General features: G+C 34.9%; 3 protein-coding genes across 3 annotated transcripts; 1 reads left to right on the top strand and 2 right to left on the bottom strand.

Annotated features, from left to right (window-relative positions):
* The first annotated feature begins 618 nt into the window (after nt 1-618).
* Nucleotides 619-17,104, top strand: LOC133184003 (metalloprotease mig-17-like). Its single transcript, XM_061318877.1, has 12 exons — nt 619-625; nt 1,782-1,924; nt 2,124-2,357; nt 5,198-5,275; nt 10,023-10,177; nt 13,027-13,061; nt 13,294-13,405; nt 14,164-14,322; nt 15,812-15,953; nt 16,179-16,313; nt 16,536-16,584; nt 16,878-17,104. The coding sequence occupies exons 1-12, from the start codon at nt 619-621 to the stop codon at nt 17,033-17,035; spliced, it is 1,407 nt and encodes a 468-aa protein (XP_061174861.1). The 3' UTR covers nt 17,036-17,104.
* On the bottom strand, nt 2,403-3,858 carry LOC133183383 (tubulin polymerization-promoting protein family member 3-like). Its single transcript, XM_061318345.1, has 3 exons — nt 3,629-3,858; nt 3,111-3,267; nt 2,403-2,933 (listed from the first exon to the last, which is right to left on the bottom strand). Exons 1-3 carry the CDS (start codon nt 3,823-3,825, stop codon nt 2,751-2,753), a joined length of 537 nt encoding a protein of 178 aa, XP_061174329.1. The 5' UTR covers nt 3,826-3,858; the 3' UTR covers nt 2,403-2,750.
* LOC133183384 (uncharacterized) lies at nt 10,853-11,430 on the bottom strand. Its single transcript, XM_061318346.1, has 2 exons — nt 11,193-11,430; nt 10,853-11,106 (listed from the first exon to the last, which is right to left on the bottom strand). Exons 1-2 carry the CDS (start codon nt 11,416-11,418, stop codon nt 10,943-10,945), a joined length of 390 nt encoding a protein of 129 aa, XP_061174330.1. The 5' UTR covers nt 11,419-11,430; the 3' UTR covers nt 10,853-10,942.
* Nucleotides 17,105-20,885: the final 3,781 nt, after the last annotated feature.

Genomic DNA, 20,885 nt, shown 5'->3' on the forward strand with positions numbered 1-20,885 from the left:
TTTACTGATTTTAAAAGTAAAATTAAAACATAATTAGCCTTCATACGTGTAGTTACACACCTCCTTTTGTTAGTATCAATAAGCAACTCAAGCAAAATTTTTCATAAGATAATTTCTTTCTAGCCAAACTTATTTGCTTGTCATTGAGCTGTGACTTGAACCAACCTCCTTTTATTTCTTGGATTTCAGTCCACCCTCCCCATTGTTTTTTCATTGTGTATGATGACGCTTCTCGCCTCAGTGCACGTCTTTTCGTTTTTATAATACACGTAATCAATAAATTTACAAATAACTGTAGGAAATATTAGCCAAAAAAAGATTTCTGAGTCAGAATGACTTTATTGTGCAAATGACAAAAACAAGAAAATACAAGAAGTGTTTGTGAAACACATGCCCCCCGTATGGCAGCTGATGGCAAAGGCGAAGGTTTCTAAAATGCAAGTCAAACTCCAAGGTCAAAAGATCAAAAATGTTGGTATATGCCCAAAGAAAGTTCTTGTAAGATGAAATACACCTGTGAAATATGAAAGCCCTAGCAACATCCGTTCAATAGCTATGATTAAGGTTAAAGTTTTCCAAATATAGGTCAAACCCCAAGATCAAGGTCAAATTGCAAAAATGAATGGTACCTACTGGAAGGTCCTGTCACAAGAAATACACGTGTAATATGAAAGCCTTAGCTCCAACTTTTCAAAACTTATGGCAATTGAAGGTTGAAGTTTTTCAAAAGTGGGACAAATTTCAAGGTCAAGGTTAAAAGGAAAATAAAGTGATTTATTTTCCTTAGAATTTTTTTAAATTACCTGAAACAGCTACGGAAGAGAAATTTCATATAATTTAGTCTTGCCGATCCATGATTTAAGGAAAGCATTGGTTGGATAAAATAATCTACGAAATGCTGCCTTTGTCCTTGCAAGAGAGCCAGATCTAAATTTATATATTTATCTATTTTAACATATTTTGATATGCACATTTTAATATATAAATGGCACTTTCCCCCTTCATATTTAAATGAATTCAGGGCTAACCTAGTTTTTAAAAATTTTATAATGAGGGGGGGGGTCCCTTATTTGAGTTCATTTCATATAAAACATATCCTCAAATGTTTACAAAACAATTGCGTCTAATATTCTTGGAGCGATGTTATCATTAAAAAATATGTATGGATTGCAACAAATAATAAAATAAAATAAAATCTCTTCTTCTCAATACTCCATGCATAGACCACTGACCGTTCAAGGACATGGCAGAAAGAATCAGATTTGTCTCTCAGGGAGGGTCCAAGAAAATCCCCTCAAACACTCGCCAATCCACATCTGATGCCATATAGACAGATTTTGTCAGTTTGAATTTGGCTGTCGTTTGACTGGGATGTTTTTACAATGGTCGTTCATTCTTATTGTGTACTGTTGCTCACAACATTTCCGTCCATTGTCTTGACTTTCACAATATTAAAACCGGTAAGTTTTCTTTCATTTTTTGTCCTAGCCCAGAGAAACTCATTTTTGTATATCCACAAGGTAAGTAATACTCAACTTTCCGAAATAAATTTCATTCCATTTGAGTTGCTTGATCTTGTTAAATGGTCCCATACTGCGGTAGACAGATTCTTGTGACCCTTGCAACATATTATATATATTTTTAAATTATTCTTTACAAAGAGGAAGTTGTGACAGCCAGGATATCCTCTTTTCAAAGAAGCTCTGCTCGAATCGAGTGAGAGAGAAAACATATTTTTTAATTATCTGCGTTCTTTTAAAAAGAAAAATCAAATATTCTAGGTTACAATGTTAAACACGACGTTTATAAGTACAATGATCTCAGTGATGACGGGTCAACGAATGACATCATCACAAAAGATAAAACCGGAAGTGGGGACGTTGACATGGATTGGGACATAATACAACGAGACAAGGACCAATTGGTGCGTTTGAAAACACCTGTTCTTAATTAAATAAAGATAAAACGAGAGCTCAATTTGCACTCAGAATTTTGATAAAATTAAAATGGCAATCAAAACACACTCGCGCCTTTCCGTCGTCGGCCATCTGCTATTGATCAAGTAGATACAACTGCACTAGTGTCCAATTCACATACATAATTAATGACTTTATCATTCGCAGATTAAGGTAAATAATGACAAAAATGACGTCATAACTGATGAAGAAATGAATGACAGAATAGATGAAGACAGTATTCAAGCAGCAGAGGAATCGCCGTCAATTCCGATTCTGAACCTTCAAGTTATGGCGATTGTTGACGCTCAGCTGTTCCGGAAGTTCCTCAAAAGAAACCAGAGAGACGTACGTCAGACCCATAATGCCATCATCATGTACTTCAGTTCAGTGTTTGCTATGGTAAGTATTTATTACACTCGAGTCAGAGAATAAAAACTACGTGTATATAAAAACGATTTTATTTCATGCAAATATTTCATTACGACAAACAACCACTGACTTTAGCACGTTTGGATTTTGATTATTGCCATTTAGTTTCTTAAGACTTAAGAGAATCTTATTGCACAAATACAATCTTTCTTTCATTCACTTAATTTTACTCCGTTGTAACGACCATCATAGACTGTAAAGATAAGGGGAAAAACAGTAGAAAAACCAGTACAACATTACTAAACATCTGCAAGATATGAAAAATCTACATACAGTGTATATTAAAAATGGGAAGTATAAATCATGTACATTAAAACATTAGATTTAAAAGAGAGAATAAGACACGCATGGCGACAGCGAAGATCAGTGCTTTTTGTCATAAGTCCCCTGATCTTTGTAATTCCCCACATATCCAGAGTCGTCTACCTTATCTACACGACCTTCTTTGCCCTTGCCCTTTCCAGATTCGTCAAACCTCTCCTTGTGAGACCCAGTGTATTTGGAGGTGTCCGTCATACGGTCAACTCCCCCGGTTTTGGAAATTTCCTAATTTAACAAAACACATTTAACCTCTTTAAGTCTAACATCACTTAAAGTTTGACTTTAAAGATTTAGGCCTAAATGATAAATACAAAGCATCATATCCATTATTCAGACGAAGCTGAATATTTTGCACGCTTTAAACATTTGAAATGAATTTGCTTGTGAATGCCAGTTAAATACCGTTTGTTTTATTCCTGTACCAGATCCAATTATCTTCTCGGCCAGAAACTTCTCATGTTTCTTGAACTCTTTTGTTTTCTTGGTGACGTCATCATACTGAATGGCAGCTTCCGATATGAACTTTCTGATTTGATCCTTATTATCAAGATTTATAGACCTGTAGACAAATATACAAGGCGCTAAATGAAGTTTAAACCACATGATGATCCATAAAAAAGAAAGACGTCATAATTGTATGTCTAATTGTTTAAATTGTAAATAATAAGACGCAAGAACTGTAACAGTAAATTTAATGAGATCACCAAACTTATCTTACCACCAAACAAAATAAATTCAGTGAGGGTTTATATTCTTGGTGGGAAAAATATGATGTAAAGTACCTGTGAATTCAATGATTTTCGCTATCATTCAGTATCAATGACTAATAACAAGAGGGTATCTCTGTCAATTATTTATGGCACCTCATACAAATATAATCTAGGCCTTTACTAACTTTACATATGTTGGGTTTAACGTACTTGGTAGTTTTGTCCATAACTTTGGGGAAAACACTGGAGTCCACCCTGGTTTGTAGGGGTTTGGGCCAGCATTCCTTGGCTACTTTTCCCACTGTCTTACTGTCCATCTTGGCAGTGGTCTTTATCTGAGCAAGAGCAAAAGCCTTCAGTTTCTCTGTCAAAGCATCAATATCGTAGTCATCTTCCCCGGACGCCATTTTGTGTTTTTGGTCAAGGGGCACAATAACTCAGTAAACTTCAGTACTCTGGAATATGATAGGAATGATTTAAAATGCACCCAACAGTTAAAATTTCAACCATGCACAGTTAGTTTTTCTTATGCTAGATTATAATTCTGTTCAAGAGCTTATTAAAATCTTTAAATTTATTTGTGGCATTGTTAGCGTTAATTAAACGTACCTTTAAAAGCACAATCTAAAAACAGACACAATACAATTAGATTAAAATTGCAGGTAGTTTACTGCATGTAGTGGTCGCCAATGTAAACAACTGTTCCAGAACCGGGCGGATATCGATCTCTCACATCGTCCAGTGGAGTGTACAAGAACCTAAATTAAATTGAATCCCCGAGAGTCAAATTCTGATATAGAAATCATATATCAAAAGTAAACAGTAGAATCGCTTAAAATCCAAAAATATGGTGGCGATAAAGGTTTATAGATAATAAAACACAGGGCTTGAGCAAATAATGGAGTTCTAGCGGAAGCTGTACTCTCAGCTAATAATAACTCCACAGCAAGGGGGAAGTAAATGGTTAGTTTTTGTCGATGCTGCGTAAGACAGCACTAGAGCACATCTGTGCGAGGTTTCATGTAAATGTTAATATCGATGAATAATGCAATATGAAACGATCACTTTAAATGCCATGCATAAGGTCAAGGTCTCGGGGGAAGGTTTGCTGTTGCAGTCACAGTTGGCACTATAAACCAGTAATTAAACAAATAAACATTCAATGTCCGCTCTTTTTTAAAATAGGAACTTACTCGTTGTAATTGCTTATTTATTTGTGGCATTGATTAAATGGAGCCGGAGAGCAGCCACAAAATAAGTAAGCTTTCTAAATATGGCTCCTTTGTTGCTTTGGGATGGCACTTGGAACTAAAGTAAATCAACGGTACAATATTCAGGTGCTTTCGCAAGAGCAATAATTAATTTATAGATCACCATTAGTAGCTAAAAAATACGCAGGTGAAATCACTATCTTAAATGTATTAGATTCGTGGCTAAGTGATGGAATACGTGTGAATGGTGTTGGAGCCTCCCCCCCCCCCTCCCCCCCAAAAAAACAATGTCAACTCATTGTGAAAAGCCATCCCCTTTCAGTGCAGTAGGATTTAAATGTTTGGTCAGCATTGGAAGTTTTAGCCCCACCCCAGGAAATTTTTACTTTCTCTGGGAAAAATGAAATTTCTCCAATTAAAGCTTCGAGCTCCTTCTAAAATCTTAACTCCATTTCAAAATCTGAAGACGTTTCCTACGGGCCCTGATATCAAATATGCTTTTATCAAGCAAATAAAGATTGATTGCTTATGTATTAATTATTCAAAATGCTGATAAATTCATTTAAAGGTGAACGAAAGATTCCAAACCATGACAAAGTTTGGGCTAGACATCAAAATAAAGTTAGCAGCCATTGTCATAGAAGAGGTAAGAACTCTGAATCACTGAAAATTATTCTAAAAGTTCCATGCTTACCCGAATAAACATTTCTCTTTTGAGTATACAAAATGTTTTGGTGCCAATAATTGGTGCATAAAATTTAAGAAATGAACTATGTTTTTCAGTGAACATGGTGTTATTGACAACATTAGCTCTGCAGACATGGGGCGTCATGGTAAATATGTCTGCAGACCGTAAGTTGTTCATAATACCATGTTCACTGAAACAACGTTGTTTATTACTAGTACTTATATTTCTATTCTGTGATGTTGTCAAGAATGTTAGAGGAAATTCTGACCTGGATAATGGCACGGATGCTTGTCTTTATTGGGGAAAAATTGATAAAAATAAAATCAGCACACCTGATTAATCCACTTTATATCCAATAAATCACACAATAAATATGGTATTTGCTTTTTAACCCCCGTTATCTATCTAAAATTCTCGTAGATTTTTGTTTTGAGTTAGTTCATGTAGTTGTAGCGTCATCAAAATACAGTCAATGTTTTGAACCTCTGTGAGAAAAAATAACATAATAAAAAAAGAGAATGCTTTGATGTTGATTTAATTTAAGAATGTTTTTAAAAATGATTTTAAGAGCTGAATTCGATCTTGAAATAGATATCCCGCCTGTGAGGAGTAAGTTCTTAGTAACTATATGCGTAAAAATGTACGAATAAATCAAAGATGTAGCAGCTCTTTTTGATTTGGAGTCAGTTTTATTATACAAGTAAAATATATTGATCAAAATTAATTAACATAGAAATATTTCTTGATCAGCAATTTTGATCATTTTGAATTTGAAAGGAAATAAGCATAAAGTATGGAAATATATTTCTTTATTTTCCCTCGGATTGAAATGCAACACGTGACTACAGGCTATTTTTATGTCCGGTAGGTGATAATTAATATCCGGCAATATGGCCGACGCTTTGCGTTAACTTTCAGTATTAGAAATCATTGATTACAGAAATCACTTTCCATAATGTTTTATTTTTGAAATAAGAGTAGCGTAACCTTTAAAAAAAACATCAGATTTGTTGTGACTGCATCAAAAGTGATGGTGTCGTCGAGATTCGCTCAAACACGAAAGGAAAAAATTTAGATATTAGAATCTTCACAGGAACAAACTACATGTTTTTAAAGAATTGTGAGTTCACCTTTCTTCGGACAACTTTAAGCAATAAACTTGCATCAAATCTGAAGTTCCGTGTTTTGACTTGTTTCTGTCTTAAAGCAGATTTTATTATGTGGTGATAAAACTATTATGGTCCTGAAGTGATGTCACATTTGACATCATTGAAGGGTAGTAACAAGAATATAATGATTTTGCAATTTTTAGTCTTTCTTTCATTAGACATCAAGGAACGAGTCCGTTTTGGGTGAATTTTGTCAATGATTAATAATTATAGAAAATTTGAAGAAATATTATTTCATAATCTGTATTAATTTTCTTAGAGTTGTTGTCGCCCGCGTGGCGCAGTGGTTAGAGCGTCTGCTCTAGAGTCGCGAAGTAAGGAGTTGATCCTTACGTCGCGGGTTCGAATCCCACTGTGGGAGACCGGTCCTTCGGATGAGACCGTATAAACCGAGGTCCCGTGTCGTAGTAGGTGCTGGCACGAAAAAGATCCCTCACTGCTCAATGGCCGTAAGTGCCGAGTATAGGACAAAATTTGCAGCTCTCCACCGGCAAGTGGTGGCGTCTCCATATGAGTGAAAAATTCTCGAGAGGGACGTTAAACAACATACAATCAATCAATCAATCTTAGAGTTGTTTTCTTTTTTACTAGTAATTTAATTTCACCATGCATTGGACACAAAATAACCAATCTTTGCAAACCAAGGGCTTTCGGTCCGCTTTGCTCCCCACCAATTCTTGGCAGAATTTATTAAAAAACTTCTACATGAAAGAAAAAGTCTCTTGCTGTAGCCTTCAATTCAACATTTAGAAATATCGACGACGTTTTATCAATAGTTTCTAAAACGAGGCAAGCCATTAACAAATAAGTTGATGATACAGTCTCGTTTAAAATCAACATTTCGCAAATTCATTGGTCGATACAATGACGTTTTTCATACAAATTAATGGGCCATTACATATTTTCAACTGAATTGTCAACGGATTTTTCTGTTTTCCCGATCATAAGGAGCATATGGTGGGGGTCACCTATCGACAGGGGATGCTTACAACTCCATGGCATCGTATCCCACCTCTGATGTCTTTAGAGGTCCGTATTTGCTCTGCTCCAAATTTGTATTGTTTTAATGGCTTGATTACTGTTCGTTATATTCATATTTCACTACCGACTTAAGCGACATGTTCTGGACGCACAAAATTTTAACTCTGGATTCCAGCCAACAGGTAACAGTTTTCAAAGTGTAGTTCGGTATCCATTGTAAACTAGAAATGGAGATGTGCAGAAAAGCAGAGAGTAAAGAACTAAAGTAGGTAATTAAAGGTTTATCAATAGACGAAGATATATATGAAGTGAGAATATAATGAATACAGAGTTGCAAAACATTTATTTTAGAAATAAAATATCATTTTTAGAGTTTCACTGGGATATGACATGAAGTTGATCTGGTGAAGGGCGTTATAGTAGATTTGATCAAGTACCAACTTCATGTCATATCACAATGAAACTAATAAAAATGATATTTTATTTCTTATATTTATTTTTCGTTTTTATTCGTGTTACACAGAAAAATATTCACTACTTAGACTTTGTTATGGAAATGCAACTTAGGGCGCTATCCATGTAATAGGCACGCCGGATTTGCCGGTGTTGCAGTCGACACTGGATAATGGACTACGCGGTTTGCTTTCCATAAGCACGGAAGTCCGATCAAATGAGGAACTTCATGTCATTGAAAATTGAATGTCAATTTAAAGGAATTGTCATACATTGTATTAGGAAAAAACATTGGCAAATGTTAATATAGATGATTGTGCCTCTGTTGTTTTTATAAACGACGTAATGCGACATGAAACAGTGGCGGATCCTGGAATCTTTTAAAGGGGGGGGGGCAGTTTGGGGTCGGGGTAGGGGCCCACGGCCACACCAAAAAAATTGATTTATTAAATCTTATGTATATTTTGGACACAAAGGGGGACGGGCCCCCTGCCCCCTCTAAGTCCGCCAGTGTGAAACAGTCTTCTCATTGGTTCCATGGGTCTTGTTTGAAAACAACAACGTATCAGCTACAGTTTTAGTGGCGTTATTTGCCAAGGGTCTGTGAGGAGCGAAGCGGACCGAAAACCCTTGGCTTGCGAAGATGCTTGTCCGATTAATGGATAATTAGGGGCTTACTACCTTTTTCGTATAATACCCAACTGACCTATAAAACTATAAGCTCGTCATATTCAGTGAAAATACAAGTTATCGATATATGAAAACTAGAAGTAGGCTGTCTTTGTTTCTTCAAACTAGAAGATGATAACCTCCGAGATTAAGGCGCAGCTGCCATATTGCGAGGCATTGCAAGGCCAATCTAAAGCGATGTGATGCAACTAAAATCTCTCCACATTTGTGGATCAATATTTTCAACTAAATTAAAATAGAGTTATTTTTTAATGAAGCATGACACTAATTTATAAGCATTTCAGGTGTTTTAAAAGCCACCGCGATAAAGGTTTTGGTTCAAATACCCTTTGTCCGATGCGCTGTGATTATTGTCCGACATCCCTGGTGAATACTTGCTCATTCCAAGATAAAAATCGATTTTTTAATGATGTGTCACGAATTCATATTTTAATCATATAATACATGTTATCTCCATTCTGATGATATTTGGTCGGTAGCGATATCGCTATCTAGAAATTGTTCAATTACGAGGGCGAATTCAACCTGAATAAAGGTGCCTCAAAGATTTATCAAGATAACTTGACGTTAAAGGTTAAAATTGATAATTTTGAATGATTATGTGAAATTGGACAAAACACGATACTGAAGATAGATAGTCGAGATGTTGGGACACTTAAATTTTGAATTATAATATGTTGTATTCTATCATCTTGATCAACACTTCTTGCAGGCCCGTTGAGCTACGGGGATCAGGAGGTGGAAGGGCTCCCACTGTTTTAAAAATAGTGTTTTGCTGTAGACTCTAATTGTATGTCATTGAAAACGCTCCCCTTCCCAGTTTTTGTTGCAGTATGGTAGAAATAGATAGAACGTTAAAATGACGGACCCGGTTTAACGTGTGGTGAGGGCTTGTCCCAAGACACAGTTACATTATTCTAACTATAGGGTAGAAAGTGTGCCATTAATGCAAGTCACGCATCTTTTTGCTGGATAAGAATGCCATTGCATTAAAATAATCCCAACTATTTAGTGGAAGATTCTAACCCCTCCCGAATTTTAGTGTTAATTTTTTCCCCACGCCTTTAAATCCTACTAAGTAATTTTATAGATATTACCTTTGGCATAACAGAATTCGTCTTAAAGTTTATATGTATATTGAGGTCATTTTCAATGTGTTAGTGTTGTATAATAGCCTATATGAAATATATATCTCTTCATATTTGAGAGAGTGATGCACGTCTAAAGAGTTTCTGTTAATCGTATAATTCGCCATCTCCAAATTTTCTAACGAATGAAAATGTTTTTCAAACATGTCGGAAATGCCCGAGAAATGCAATTATAAATAATAAATAAATAAAAATAATATGTATACATCAATGCATACATCGAAATATACTGTCAATCACTCATATTTTGAATATTTTTGACAGCGAGAGCAAAATGTCCCTTGGTTGAGAGGACACATTCGACGCCCCTCCTATACCAGAGAGGCCATGATAGATGTGGAATCAGTGTTGCGTGACTTAACAAAATGGCTGCAAAATAGTAGCTTACCAAACTACGATCATGCAGTGGCTTTTACTGGGTGGGTCGGTAAAAATGTTCAGATACAAACACACGTCAGACAATTCATTTATTCCATAAATATTATTTTAGAGTTAACTTTTGATACTATGAATTAATTACTTAATATGCATGTATCTTATTTCAGTTATTGCTCAAGGCATGCCTCTCTTTGCTGGACAGGCCCGTAGAACGTCATGGGGGGGGGGGGGAGACAGGGGTCCCCTCCCCCACTTTTTTCCGAGTATAGTATTTTGCTATAGTAAATTTTCATTTAAATGCTGGTTGCCCACCCCATTCACCCCCAAACCACCCCCACTTTTTTGGTGCTGTAAGGTCGAGCACTGGCAAATTCTAGGATATGGACAGTTAAGGAATTTTTTTTTTTTTGATTGGCAGATTATTTTGGGAAGTTGACCCCCCCCCCCTCACTTTTGAAACTTGCTACGGGCCTGCTGGATAAGAATTTAACATGCAATTATAAACACAAAATACACAAGATGAAATGCATGTGTCCAATCCCTTTTCCTCTTTTTTGAGATTTGAATTATATGGTACTTTCAATAAAATTTTCTAGAAGCATGCAATTCAAAAGATCTTTGTCAAGATTAATGTATCATGTACGTAGCCAACTTGAAATCAACAATAAGATTTTGACATAGAGATCTATGACCGAAAAATATTCAAATCTCTTAGTACAATTTATAAAGCATGAATGAATTTGCTTTCCTGATGTTTAAAGTAAGTGTCACAGAGTGGTTGTAAAATCTGACGTATCCGGGCGTCTTTAGAAGGACTCAGTGACTGTTTGTACACGGCAAGACCCTCCCTTGATTTGCTTAGACTTGTAGTTGTCTGGATTAAATCTTCCATTCCCATTCTCGAGCGAAAACATGCTGCTCTCCAAATATTCCATCTTCTTCTTCGCACTCTTTCGCTGGTACTGTTCACCTTCAGTTTAAAGAAGCGAGATTCCCAAACATCACAATTGTCAGTTCCTTTACTTAGTTGTACTTTAAGAATTAAATGTTGCTCACTTGCAATTCGCAATTTAATTTCTTTCGCATGAAATCTACCCTGCTGACTTGGTGAACAAGGTTCACTTTCCAACTTTACTGTTGTTGTGTCTTCATACTTGTCAAGTTTTGGCAATCTTTGTTGAATCATCACGTGACTCTGATACAGCTTTAGACAAAATTCCTGTCCTGTAGCACAACTGTTTTTTACTTCTTCAAACACATCAATGGCACGTAGACGATTCATTATCAATCACTTGGAACTGTATACTCGGATAACGACATTTACCGTCGACAGGATCTGAAAACAAAAATTATTCTTAGAACCTTGCTACACAAGATTTATCAGCCTTGGTGATAGATAAGGTGATAAAGGCAAAATAATATGTAACTAACATTCCTTTTTAATGTCTTAGTTCTGTATTCCATATAACGAGCTGAGTAGTAGGAATTACAGTAAAAATACTTTGCAATAGGTAATTCATAATGTCAACTAACTGTCTTTGTAAGCCTATACCTTCTATGTACAAAAAGCAAATAAGTCGAATTAGGCTTTCATCTCATAATATCGAAATTGAGACAGGACGACAGAATGAAATACTTAGGGAGAATAGAATATGTAAAATGTGTAAAAGTGAAGTAGAGGATGAATATCATTTTATTTTAATTTGCCCGCATTTAGAAAAGCTTCGTAAAAAATATATCAAGAAGTATTACTGGCAGAAGCCATGTTTTTAAACGTTTTTAAATGTGTACAATTATTAAGTTCTCACAATGTCCTTGATCTCTGTAATTTAGGGAAATATTGCTGTCAATTTGAGAGAAAATTTTCTCTCATATGGTAATTCTCCATGAAATCATTATTATTATATTATTATACTAGTATTGTATTTATTATAATATATACATGTAATCTATAAAAAACCGCCATACAATACCTTTATGTATTATTTCTGTATTATATGTTATTGTTGAAATGCGATAAAGATATATAAATAAATGATTACTTACCTTTATTACTCCCTGAAAACAAAAACATGCATGTCACAACTGAAGCCCTTTACCTTCTTAAAGTAATAGCTCTTACATTGTTAATCTTGAGAATTGCTTAAAAATAATTGTGTAATTAAAGTGTCACATATACAGTTTATGTAGACATTGCGTAAGAGAAAAACCCGAGTACTTCTCCATAAACGCATTGCATAGCCAAAAATTCTGGGAAATGGTCGGTTATCATTTCTGAAATTTCATTTATTTTCGAAAGAAATTAAATATCATTACCGAACTACTTTGCAAGATAAAGTGGAGGTGAATCTAGAAAAAAAACATTTAACTTAAATACAGCACCCATTGATATATGACAACGTATCTACAACCAAAAGTACTGCGTCCAGTGATATTATAGCGACTGTGTATCTAAAGCCAACTTTATATTTCCGTTTCTAGACCACAAGCATTCCGCAGCTACTGATATTATATGTGAATTTTCATGTTTATGATTATAATCGTTTTAATTAATCCAGTTTAAATTGTAAATCTGTCTCTTTTATAGTGCTAAATATAACACTATGTTTTAGAAGGTACATCATTAGCTAAAAAGTGAAAAATTTTGTTAAATTCAAACCGAAAACAATAAACTTATGCGACATTACTGAGATCAACTTATATTTTGTAAAATACATTTGAAAAGATCGCGTGTTTTTTTTAAAACTAGATTCTAGTCTGCTCTCCGTATTTTTGAATGATTCTTTCCCATGTTTTTGTCTAATATGTTCTTGTCTTTATTCCTTGTGTACCGTTATGTGGTTTTATAGATGAATTAATGATCATTATACACATATACCGTAAATTTCAGATATGCTCTGGTAAAAAACTCGAAGAAAATCGACGGTAGGTCCTATCAACATCAACGATGAGTTTGAAAAAAATAATCTGTTAATAAAATGATTTTAAATTCTTTAATTACCTATCTTACATTCCCTTTGGAAAAGAGAAATAACTTAAAATATAAATGTATATTATTTCATTCCAGGTTGATATCCGATGGTCGTTAACCAAACTATTTAAAAGTATTTATTTATATATACAATATACATGTGTATATGCTGTCTTATTTTCTGAGGTTTGGCGTACATGAACAAGATCTGTGACAGACAAGGTCACTCCTCATCCATTGTGGGAGAAAATGGAGATTTCATGAGTGTGGGGGTGGTGGCTCATGAAATAGCACACAGGTAGACATTGTTACAATACAGAAATCTGCAGGTGTGTAATCTGCAGGAATCATCTATACGAATTACATGTATCATACAGAATTACTTTTGATATCGGTACAACAGACTCCGAAAATATAACTTTTTAAAAATTCTTTACAAAAATCAGTAAATAAAATCAAACTAATGAATGATTAGACTGTTCGTTTAAAAAAAGAATAAAAAAATAAATACCCCAAGCGAGAATCGAACCAAAATTATCGATTCCTCGCCGATATGGACAGGTAGATATGCCATAATGTATTAGAATTTTAAAACAATGTAGCAGAGCATTTACACAGTGTGATTGTTTTGTAATTTTTTTATGGTATCTGAGTTTTCTCTCCATTTGATGGTCTCTTTCAGTTAAAATACAGACAGCGTTTTAAAATTGTGAAGCGATGGCCCAGAAGTAGCAAATTTGTAGAAAAATAAAAATGTAACATTTTTTGCCACATGACGCTTTTAGCTATATTTCAAGGCATATTTTAGCAAATCAAAACACAATATCAGGAAAATATTTCCCTTTCCTATATTACAAGAACCCAATTCACCAATAGAATGCTTTAATATCGTGTGTTGCATCGATGAAATTTTCACTTTTCAAGTGCGTCATAATTTCTGCCCAATTTAAATCAGAACTGCCCTCGTTCTTTTTATTTTTGTCGCTAATTAGAGGTGAATATCTTTGTTTTCAGAATATTTATATTCGTTATGCAGGATTTTGTTCTATTTTGCAGTCTCGGTGCTGTTCATGATGGTCAAAGTCGCGACAGCGGGAATTGCTCTGCAGACGATAACTACATCATGGCGCCTCAACATCAAATGAACCCAGAGAAAGTTCAAAATCTTTTCTCTTTCTCGCATTGTTCAAGTAATAAAATTCTTCAGCTTATCAGGCAAGTTGACGAGTATCGTTATATCTCAAGTACTGTACAATTCACTAATGTTTGTCCTTTTTGATGATCCAATGCAAATGAAGATTCTAAATATACAGTTACAAAACTCATCTGGGTTTCCACTTGCTTATTCTTTATATATAGTGAAAAACTATACTGAACCCAATTTAATACTCCTACATAATAACCTAAAGTAGTATTATAAATCTATACTTTAAGTTTAAAATAAATTTCTTAATTTTTATGCCCCCATTTCGAAGATTTGGGGGTATATGGTTTTTTTCCTGTCCGTCCGTCTGTCTGTCTGTTTATCTTTCTGTTTGTCCGCAAAAACTTTTTAAAACATTGCTCATGACTTTTGATTGGTTGAAGCTATGGCTTTCATATTTCACATGTGTGTTCCTCGTGACAAGACCTTTCTTTGGGTACAATCATTTGACCTTTTGACTTGACCTTAGAGTTTGACCCAGTTTTACAAAATTTTACCCAACTTTAACCTTGGCTATAACTTTTGAACAGTTGGTACTAGGGCTTTCATACTTCACATGAGTAATCCTTGTGACAAGACCTTTCTTTGGATATCAACAATTTTGACCCTTTGACCTTTACCTAGGAGTTTGACATACTTTTGAAAAACTCTGTATAACCTTGGCCATAACTTTTGGACAGTTGGTTCCAAGGCTTTCATACTTCACATGTGTAATCCTTATGGCAAGACCTTCCTTTCGATGCCAACAACTTTGACCTTTTGACCTTGAACTAGGAGTTTAACGTACTTTTGAAAAAAAAAAATAGTCATAAAGGAGATGACCTTGGAGTTTGAACCAGTTTTACAAAATTTTACCCAACTTTAAACTTGGCCATAACTTTTGAACAGTTAGTGTTAGGGCTTTCATACTTCACGTATGTAATCCTTGTGACAAGACCTTCCTTTGGATACCAACAACTTTGACCATTTGACCTTAAACTACTTTTGAAAAAAATAACCTTGGCCATAACTTTTGAACAGTTGGTGCTAGGGCTTTCATTCTTCACGTGTTTATTCCTTGTGACAAGTACTTCCTTTAGATACTAATAATTATAGCCCATTGACCATGACCTTGGAGTTTGACCTACTTTTGAAAATCTTTAACCTTGGCCATATCTTTTGAACGGTTGGTGCTGGGTTTTTCGTATTTCACATGTGTATTTCTTGTGAGAAGGCCTTTCTTGGGCACCATTAATTTTTACCATTTGACCTTGATGTTTGAATTACTTTTGAAAAACTTTAACCTTGACCATATCTTTTCAATGGTTGCTGCTAGGGCTTTCATATTTCACAGGTATATTCTTCGGGACAAGACCTTACTTTGGGTACCAACATATTTGATTTGCATTTGAGAAAGTTAACATTCGCTATAAGTTGCCATACGGGTCATCAGTGTTTCACAAACACATCTTGTTTATTCTTATATCAAGGGGATATCCATCTAATGACAATTTTGTGTAGGTCACATCAACCCCAGTGTCTGTATGCTGACAATCATGGATTTCCGTATCCCTACGACCTTGACAAACGACCCCCAGGTCAGAAATTCAGTCGCGAAACGCAGTGTAAACTGGTATTCGGTGAAAATTCTACACTTTGCTTTGTAAGTATAAAAACAATCCCTTGGGGATGTTAAATCAATGTCAGTTCTTTTTCAATGGTTTACTGATACGTAAAGCTGTCCAGAGGAGCTGGGGGTATGTATATGTTGGTTAGGCTTCTACAAATACCATTATTTAAACATTTATCTAGAGGAATTTAGAACTTTTAAAGGTATATTTAACTAAATCCTTTAACTTCGCTTTAATAAAAATGTTTCATTTTGAAGTATATTACTCCGTCTCGATCTGCTGACGACAAATTCTGTGGAAACGTTTGGTGTCAGAATCCAAGCAATCCTAAAATGTGTCAAACCAAAGCGAGGCTAGTGACCTTACCGGGAACCACATGTGGGGACAATAAGGTGAGAGCAAAATCTTTATACGTCAAGAATCTGAACTGTAAATTCTGACAAAACATAAAGCTTATACCTAATTAAAGACGCAATAATCTGCAACATTTCATAGGTAAATACAGTTTCTTTCCAGAGTTGTCGTCAGAAGGAATACTCTTGATAAAGACGGGGGAAGGTTGGGGGGAGGGGGATAGCAAATGTTTCATCTCAGTTATTGTGTATGTTTCACAGATTTGCAGATTGGGAAAGTGCGTTCCAAAAAAGGTCAACAGAGAATCTGGTAAATGACTCCAATAAAGATAAATACACATATATTTCCTTTTTTTATTTGAATAAAACAACCAGTAAAAGGTCCAAAACTATGCATATTATATTTCAAATCAAAGTTAACAACATGGGTATAATGAAATGCATGTCTATCACCTGTAGGTCTTGAATGGTTCTCTCCTTATAAGTATGATCAGCCCATTATCTTTCCTTATATCAATGAACTTATTCATCCTTTCTTCAAAGTATAGATCAACTGCTATATAATACTTTTACTTTATAATATTCTTGTAAGTATTGTTATAGAGTTGTGTGGAGGTGTGACGGAGGATGGAGTATACTGTCACACGCTGCTTCAGAGACAGGGAAAACAAGCGTGCCAGTTCGCGGCAGTAAGGAACGTGTGTTGTAAGGCGTGTCTCGGGGCTACAGGACAGGGGAGTCTGGACACTGTCAGTAAATAAACCACAGGGGTAGGGACAGGGGAGTCTGGACACTGTCAGTAAATAAACCACAGGGGTTGGGACAGGGGAGTCCGGAGACTCGGTAAATAAAGCTGACTGTGAAACAAAGGCTTGACAGTGTTTCGTCAGTAAATGATGCCTATATCAAATTTACATAAGTTTGATACATTGTATATTGCCAGTGAAAATGAACGTTTATTTATATCAGCAAGAATTAATTCATGTACATTTATGTAGCATTTCAATAAATGCATGTATCTGAATTTATGAGGCTGCTCTTTGTGCATTTCTTAAAGACTCTGAGGTGGACACTCATCACTTAGAGTAAAAGATTGACTTTTTTTTCAGGTTATTTGTGAGAACTTTTTGACCTGTTAATCTCAGACTTTCTGCAGACATATTAAAAGTGGTCAAGGGAAGATCTATTTGTAAAATTCAAGGCTTAATAGATCAAAGTCAAAGGTATAATAGAAATATATGTATTTTAGAATTTAAGTTTTGAATGTACTTTCAATCTGTTTCCAAATTTTCTAAAGGAATACCAATAATCAGAGGAAGGTGCCTTCTTAATTCAAACCATCGAAGATCAAGGTCAAAGACAGTGAATTGTTATGAGTTTCTGATATATATTAAATAAAGTACCAAAAGCAAAATTTGGTTGAACTAGTAAATGTTTTGAATATGCTTTAACTGCGAATAACAAAACGATGATTTATCGAGTTTTTTTTCCCCCACTTTCGCAAAAGCGACGGGACATTAAATCTCATTCATCTCTCAGTCTGTCTATATTATGATTTTTTTACCCCGTGACCTTGAAGTTTGACCTACTTTTCAAAAATCTTATCATTTCTGTGGTCATAGCATTTGAATGAGAAGAGACAGGGCTTTCATATTTCATGTGTAAATTACCTGTGTCAAGTTCCTTCCACATATACATGTACTGCCATTTTGACCCCTGACCTTGACCATGAAGTTTGACCTAATTTTCAAAGATTTTAACATTGGTCATAAATTTAAATGAGAGAAGATAGGGAATTCATATTTGACATGTGTATTACCTATGACAAGACATTCCCAAATGTACTATGATTTTTGACCCCTTGACCTTTACGTTTGACTTAATTTTCAAAACAAAACAAACAAACAAAACGAAAAACAAACTTGCCATTGGTAGTAATTTGTGAATGGGAGAAGGAAGGGCGTTCATATTTGATATGTTTATTAACTGTGTAAAGGCGTTTCTAGTGTACTATGATTTTTAACCCATGACTTTGATAACAGACCTAATTTTTAAAACTTTTAACTGACAATCCTTGAATAGATTATATTTTATATTTGACATGTGCATTACCTGTTTCAAGACCTTTTCAAATGTACTTTTTGATCGTGACCTTGACCTTAATGTTTAACCTTCAGTCTTTTTCGAATTTCTTTACAGTGATGATAATTTTAGAAAGAAGATAGGGTTTTCATATTTTACATGTACATTATCTATTACAACATCTTTCATTTTTCAGAAAGAACTATTATTTTTGACTTCATGACCTTGACCTAGAAATTTGACCTTCATATAAAAAATTTTAACTTTTGCCATGACTTTTGCTCCAGAAGAGCATGTACGTTACTTGTGACAATACTTACAGATTGTATTATGATATTTGGCCTCATGACCTTGCTCTCGAAGGTTGATGGAGTTTTGAGAAACTTTCATCTTTGCCATAACTTTTACTAATTCAAAAATTTGTATCTTTTTTTGTGATAGACATGTAGACAAGAAGGACACACAAACAAGACAGTTACAATATGCCATAAATAATGGCATCACAACCACTTAGACACCGAAAGCTGGGGAACACAATTCTTTGAATTAGCTTGTTTCCTACATTTCGCATTACACCTCACCGTGCAAAACATCAGACAGCATCATCAAGTGACACAGATCCAGGGATTCATTGAAACGTTCATGATTTTGATATTTTGGGAATTCATTGCATTTTTCTTTTTATGCCCCCGTGACCGGAGATTCCTTGGCATAAAGTTTTTGGTCTGTCTTTTTTCCGTCTGCCTGTTAATTTGTTTGCCTGTTTGTCCGAGAAAAAAAAAACTTTAACCTTGCTCATGACCTTTGAACAGTTGGTGCTAGGCTTTTATATTTCACATGTGTGTTCTTTGTGACAAGACCTTTCTTGAGAAACCAATATTTGACCTTTGACCTTGGAGTTTGAACTACTTTGCAAAATTTGATCAAACTTTAACCTTGGCCATAACTTTTGAACGGTTGGTGCCATGGCTTTCATCTTTCACATGTATATTCCTTGTGAAAAGACCCTCCTTTGGGTATCAACATTTTTTACCTTTCGATCTTGACCTTTGAATTTGACCTACATTTGTAAAAACTTTAACTTTGTCTATGACTTGAGAACGGTTGCTGCTAGTGCTTTCATATTTCACTTATATATTTCTTTCTTTTGTACCAACATTTTTGAACTCCTAATCTTGACCTTGGAGTTTGACCTTCAATTGAAAAGCTTTAACCTTGGCCTTGAGCTGCCATGAGGGGGCATCAGTGTTTCACAAACACATCTTGTTCATTTTAATGATACACATGTATATTACTATCTTTTATTTCTGATTTTCATATCGATGATTTTTTTAAAATCTATTTTAACAAATACACATTAACTAGTAGTGTCATATCTGTTTTACCTTGCAATTTGTGAAATTAAATCTTCAGAAAACATACTTAAAATTGTTGTTTTCCTTGGAAATACTTAAATCAAATTGCTTATTTTTTGCGATTGATTTGATGCTTTGCGTCAATTTCAATTTGTACTCCCCCCCCCCCCCGTAATGAAAGATGCGGGGACATAATTTTTGCACTGTCCGTCCATCTGTCTGTCTCTCTGTTTGTAAGCAAAAACTTAATCCTTGCCAATAACTTTTGATCGGTTGGAGCTATGCCTTTCTTATTTTTTGTGACAAGACATTTCTTTCGGAACCAACATATCTGACCTCTTGACCTTGGAGTTTGATCCACTTTTTGCAAAAATTACCAAACTTTAACCTTGGACATGTTTTGAACGGTTAGTACTAGGGCTCTCATTCTTTACATGACTGTGTATTTCTTTTGATAAAACCTTTCCCCGAGTTTAATTTTTTTACCTTTTGACCTTGACCGTGGAGTTTGACCAACTATTAACAAACTTTAACCTTGGTCATAAGTTTTGAATGGTAGGAACTAGGGCTTTCATATATCACAAGTGTACTTCGTATAATAAGACCTTTCCTTGGGCGTATTTTTTTTTTTACCATTTGACTTTGACCTTGGAGTTTGATCCACTTTAAAAAAAACTTTAATCTTTGCCAAAACGTTTACACGGTTAGAGCTTTCATATCTCACATGTACATTTCTTGTGACGTCTTTCCTTGGGCATCAACAATTTTGACCCTGACCTACTTATGAAAAACTTTAACCTTGAACACACACTTTTGAACAGTGTATGCCTTGTGATAAGACCTTTCCTTGAGTACAAATATTTTTGACCTTGACTTTAGAGTTTGACCTACTTTTGAAAAACTATAACTTTTGATTGGTTAGCACTAGGGCTTTTATTTCTTGTGATAAAGCCTTCCCTTGGCCACCATTAATTTTGACCTTTTTATCTTGACCTTGGAGTTTGACTAACTTTTGAAAAACTGTAACCTTTGCTTTGACTTTTGAACGGTCGGTGCTTGGGCCTTCAGATTTTATAGGTGTATTCCTTGTCGGAAGACCTTTCTTTGGGTACCAACAGTTTTGACCTCTTAGTCTTGGAGTTTGACTTGCATTTGAGAAACTATAACCTTCGCA

Source organism: Saccostrea echinata, unplaced genomic scaffold, assembly GCF_033153115.1.
Source record: "Saccostrea echinata isolate AGI-Se365-2 ecotype Australia unplaced genomic scaffold, CSIRO_AGI_Sech_v1 ptg000009l, whole genome shotgun sequence".
NCBI lineage: Eukaryota > Metazoa > Mollusca > Bivalvia > Ostreida > Ostreidae > Saccostrea > Saccostrea echinata.

Excerpts from the sequence above, each read along its gene's own strand:
- LOC133184003 (XM_061318877.1), top strand. Across the intron at positions 1,925-2,123 it reads AACGAGACAAGGACCAATTG|ATTAAGGTAAATAATGACAA; the intron begins GTGCGTTTGAAA and ends TATCATTCGCAG. Across the intron at positions 14,323-15,811 it reads AAAATTCTTCAGCTTATCAG|GTCACATCAACCCCAGTGTC; the intron begins GCAAGTTGACGA and ends AATTTTGTGTAG.
- LOC133183383 (XM_061318345.1), bottom strand. The coding sequence starts at position 3,825 with ATGGCGTCCGGGGAAGATGACTACGATATTGATGCTTTGACAGAGAAA. Across the intron at positions 3,268-3,628 it reads GTTATGGACAAAACTACCAA|GTCTATAAATCTTGATAATA; the intron begins GTACGTTAAACC and ends ATTTGTCTACAG. Across the intron at positions 2,934-3,110 it reads GTACAGGAATAAAACAAACG|GAAATTTCCAAAACCGGGGG; the intron begins GTATTTAACTGG and ends TTGTTAAATTAG.
- LOC133183384 (XM_061318346.1), bottom strand. The coding sequence starts at position 11,418 with ATGAATCGTCTACGTGCCATTGATGTGTTTGAAGAAGTAAAAAACAGT. Across the intron at positions 11,107-11,192 it reads AATTAAATTGCGAATTGCAA|GTGAACAGTACCAGCGAAAG; the intron begins GTGAGCAACATT and ends TTTAAACTGAAG.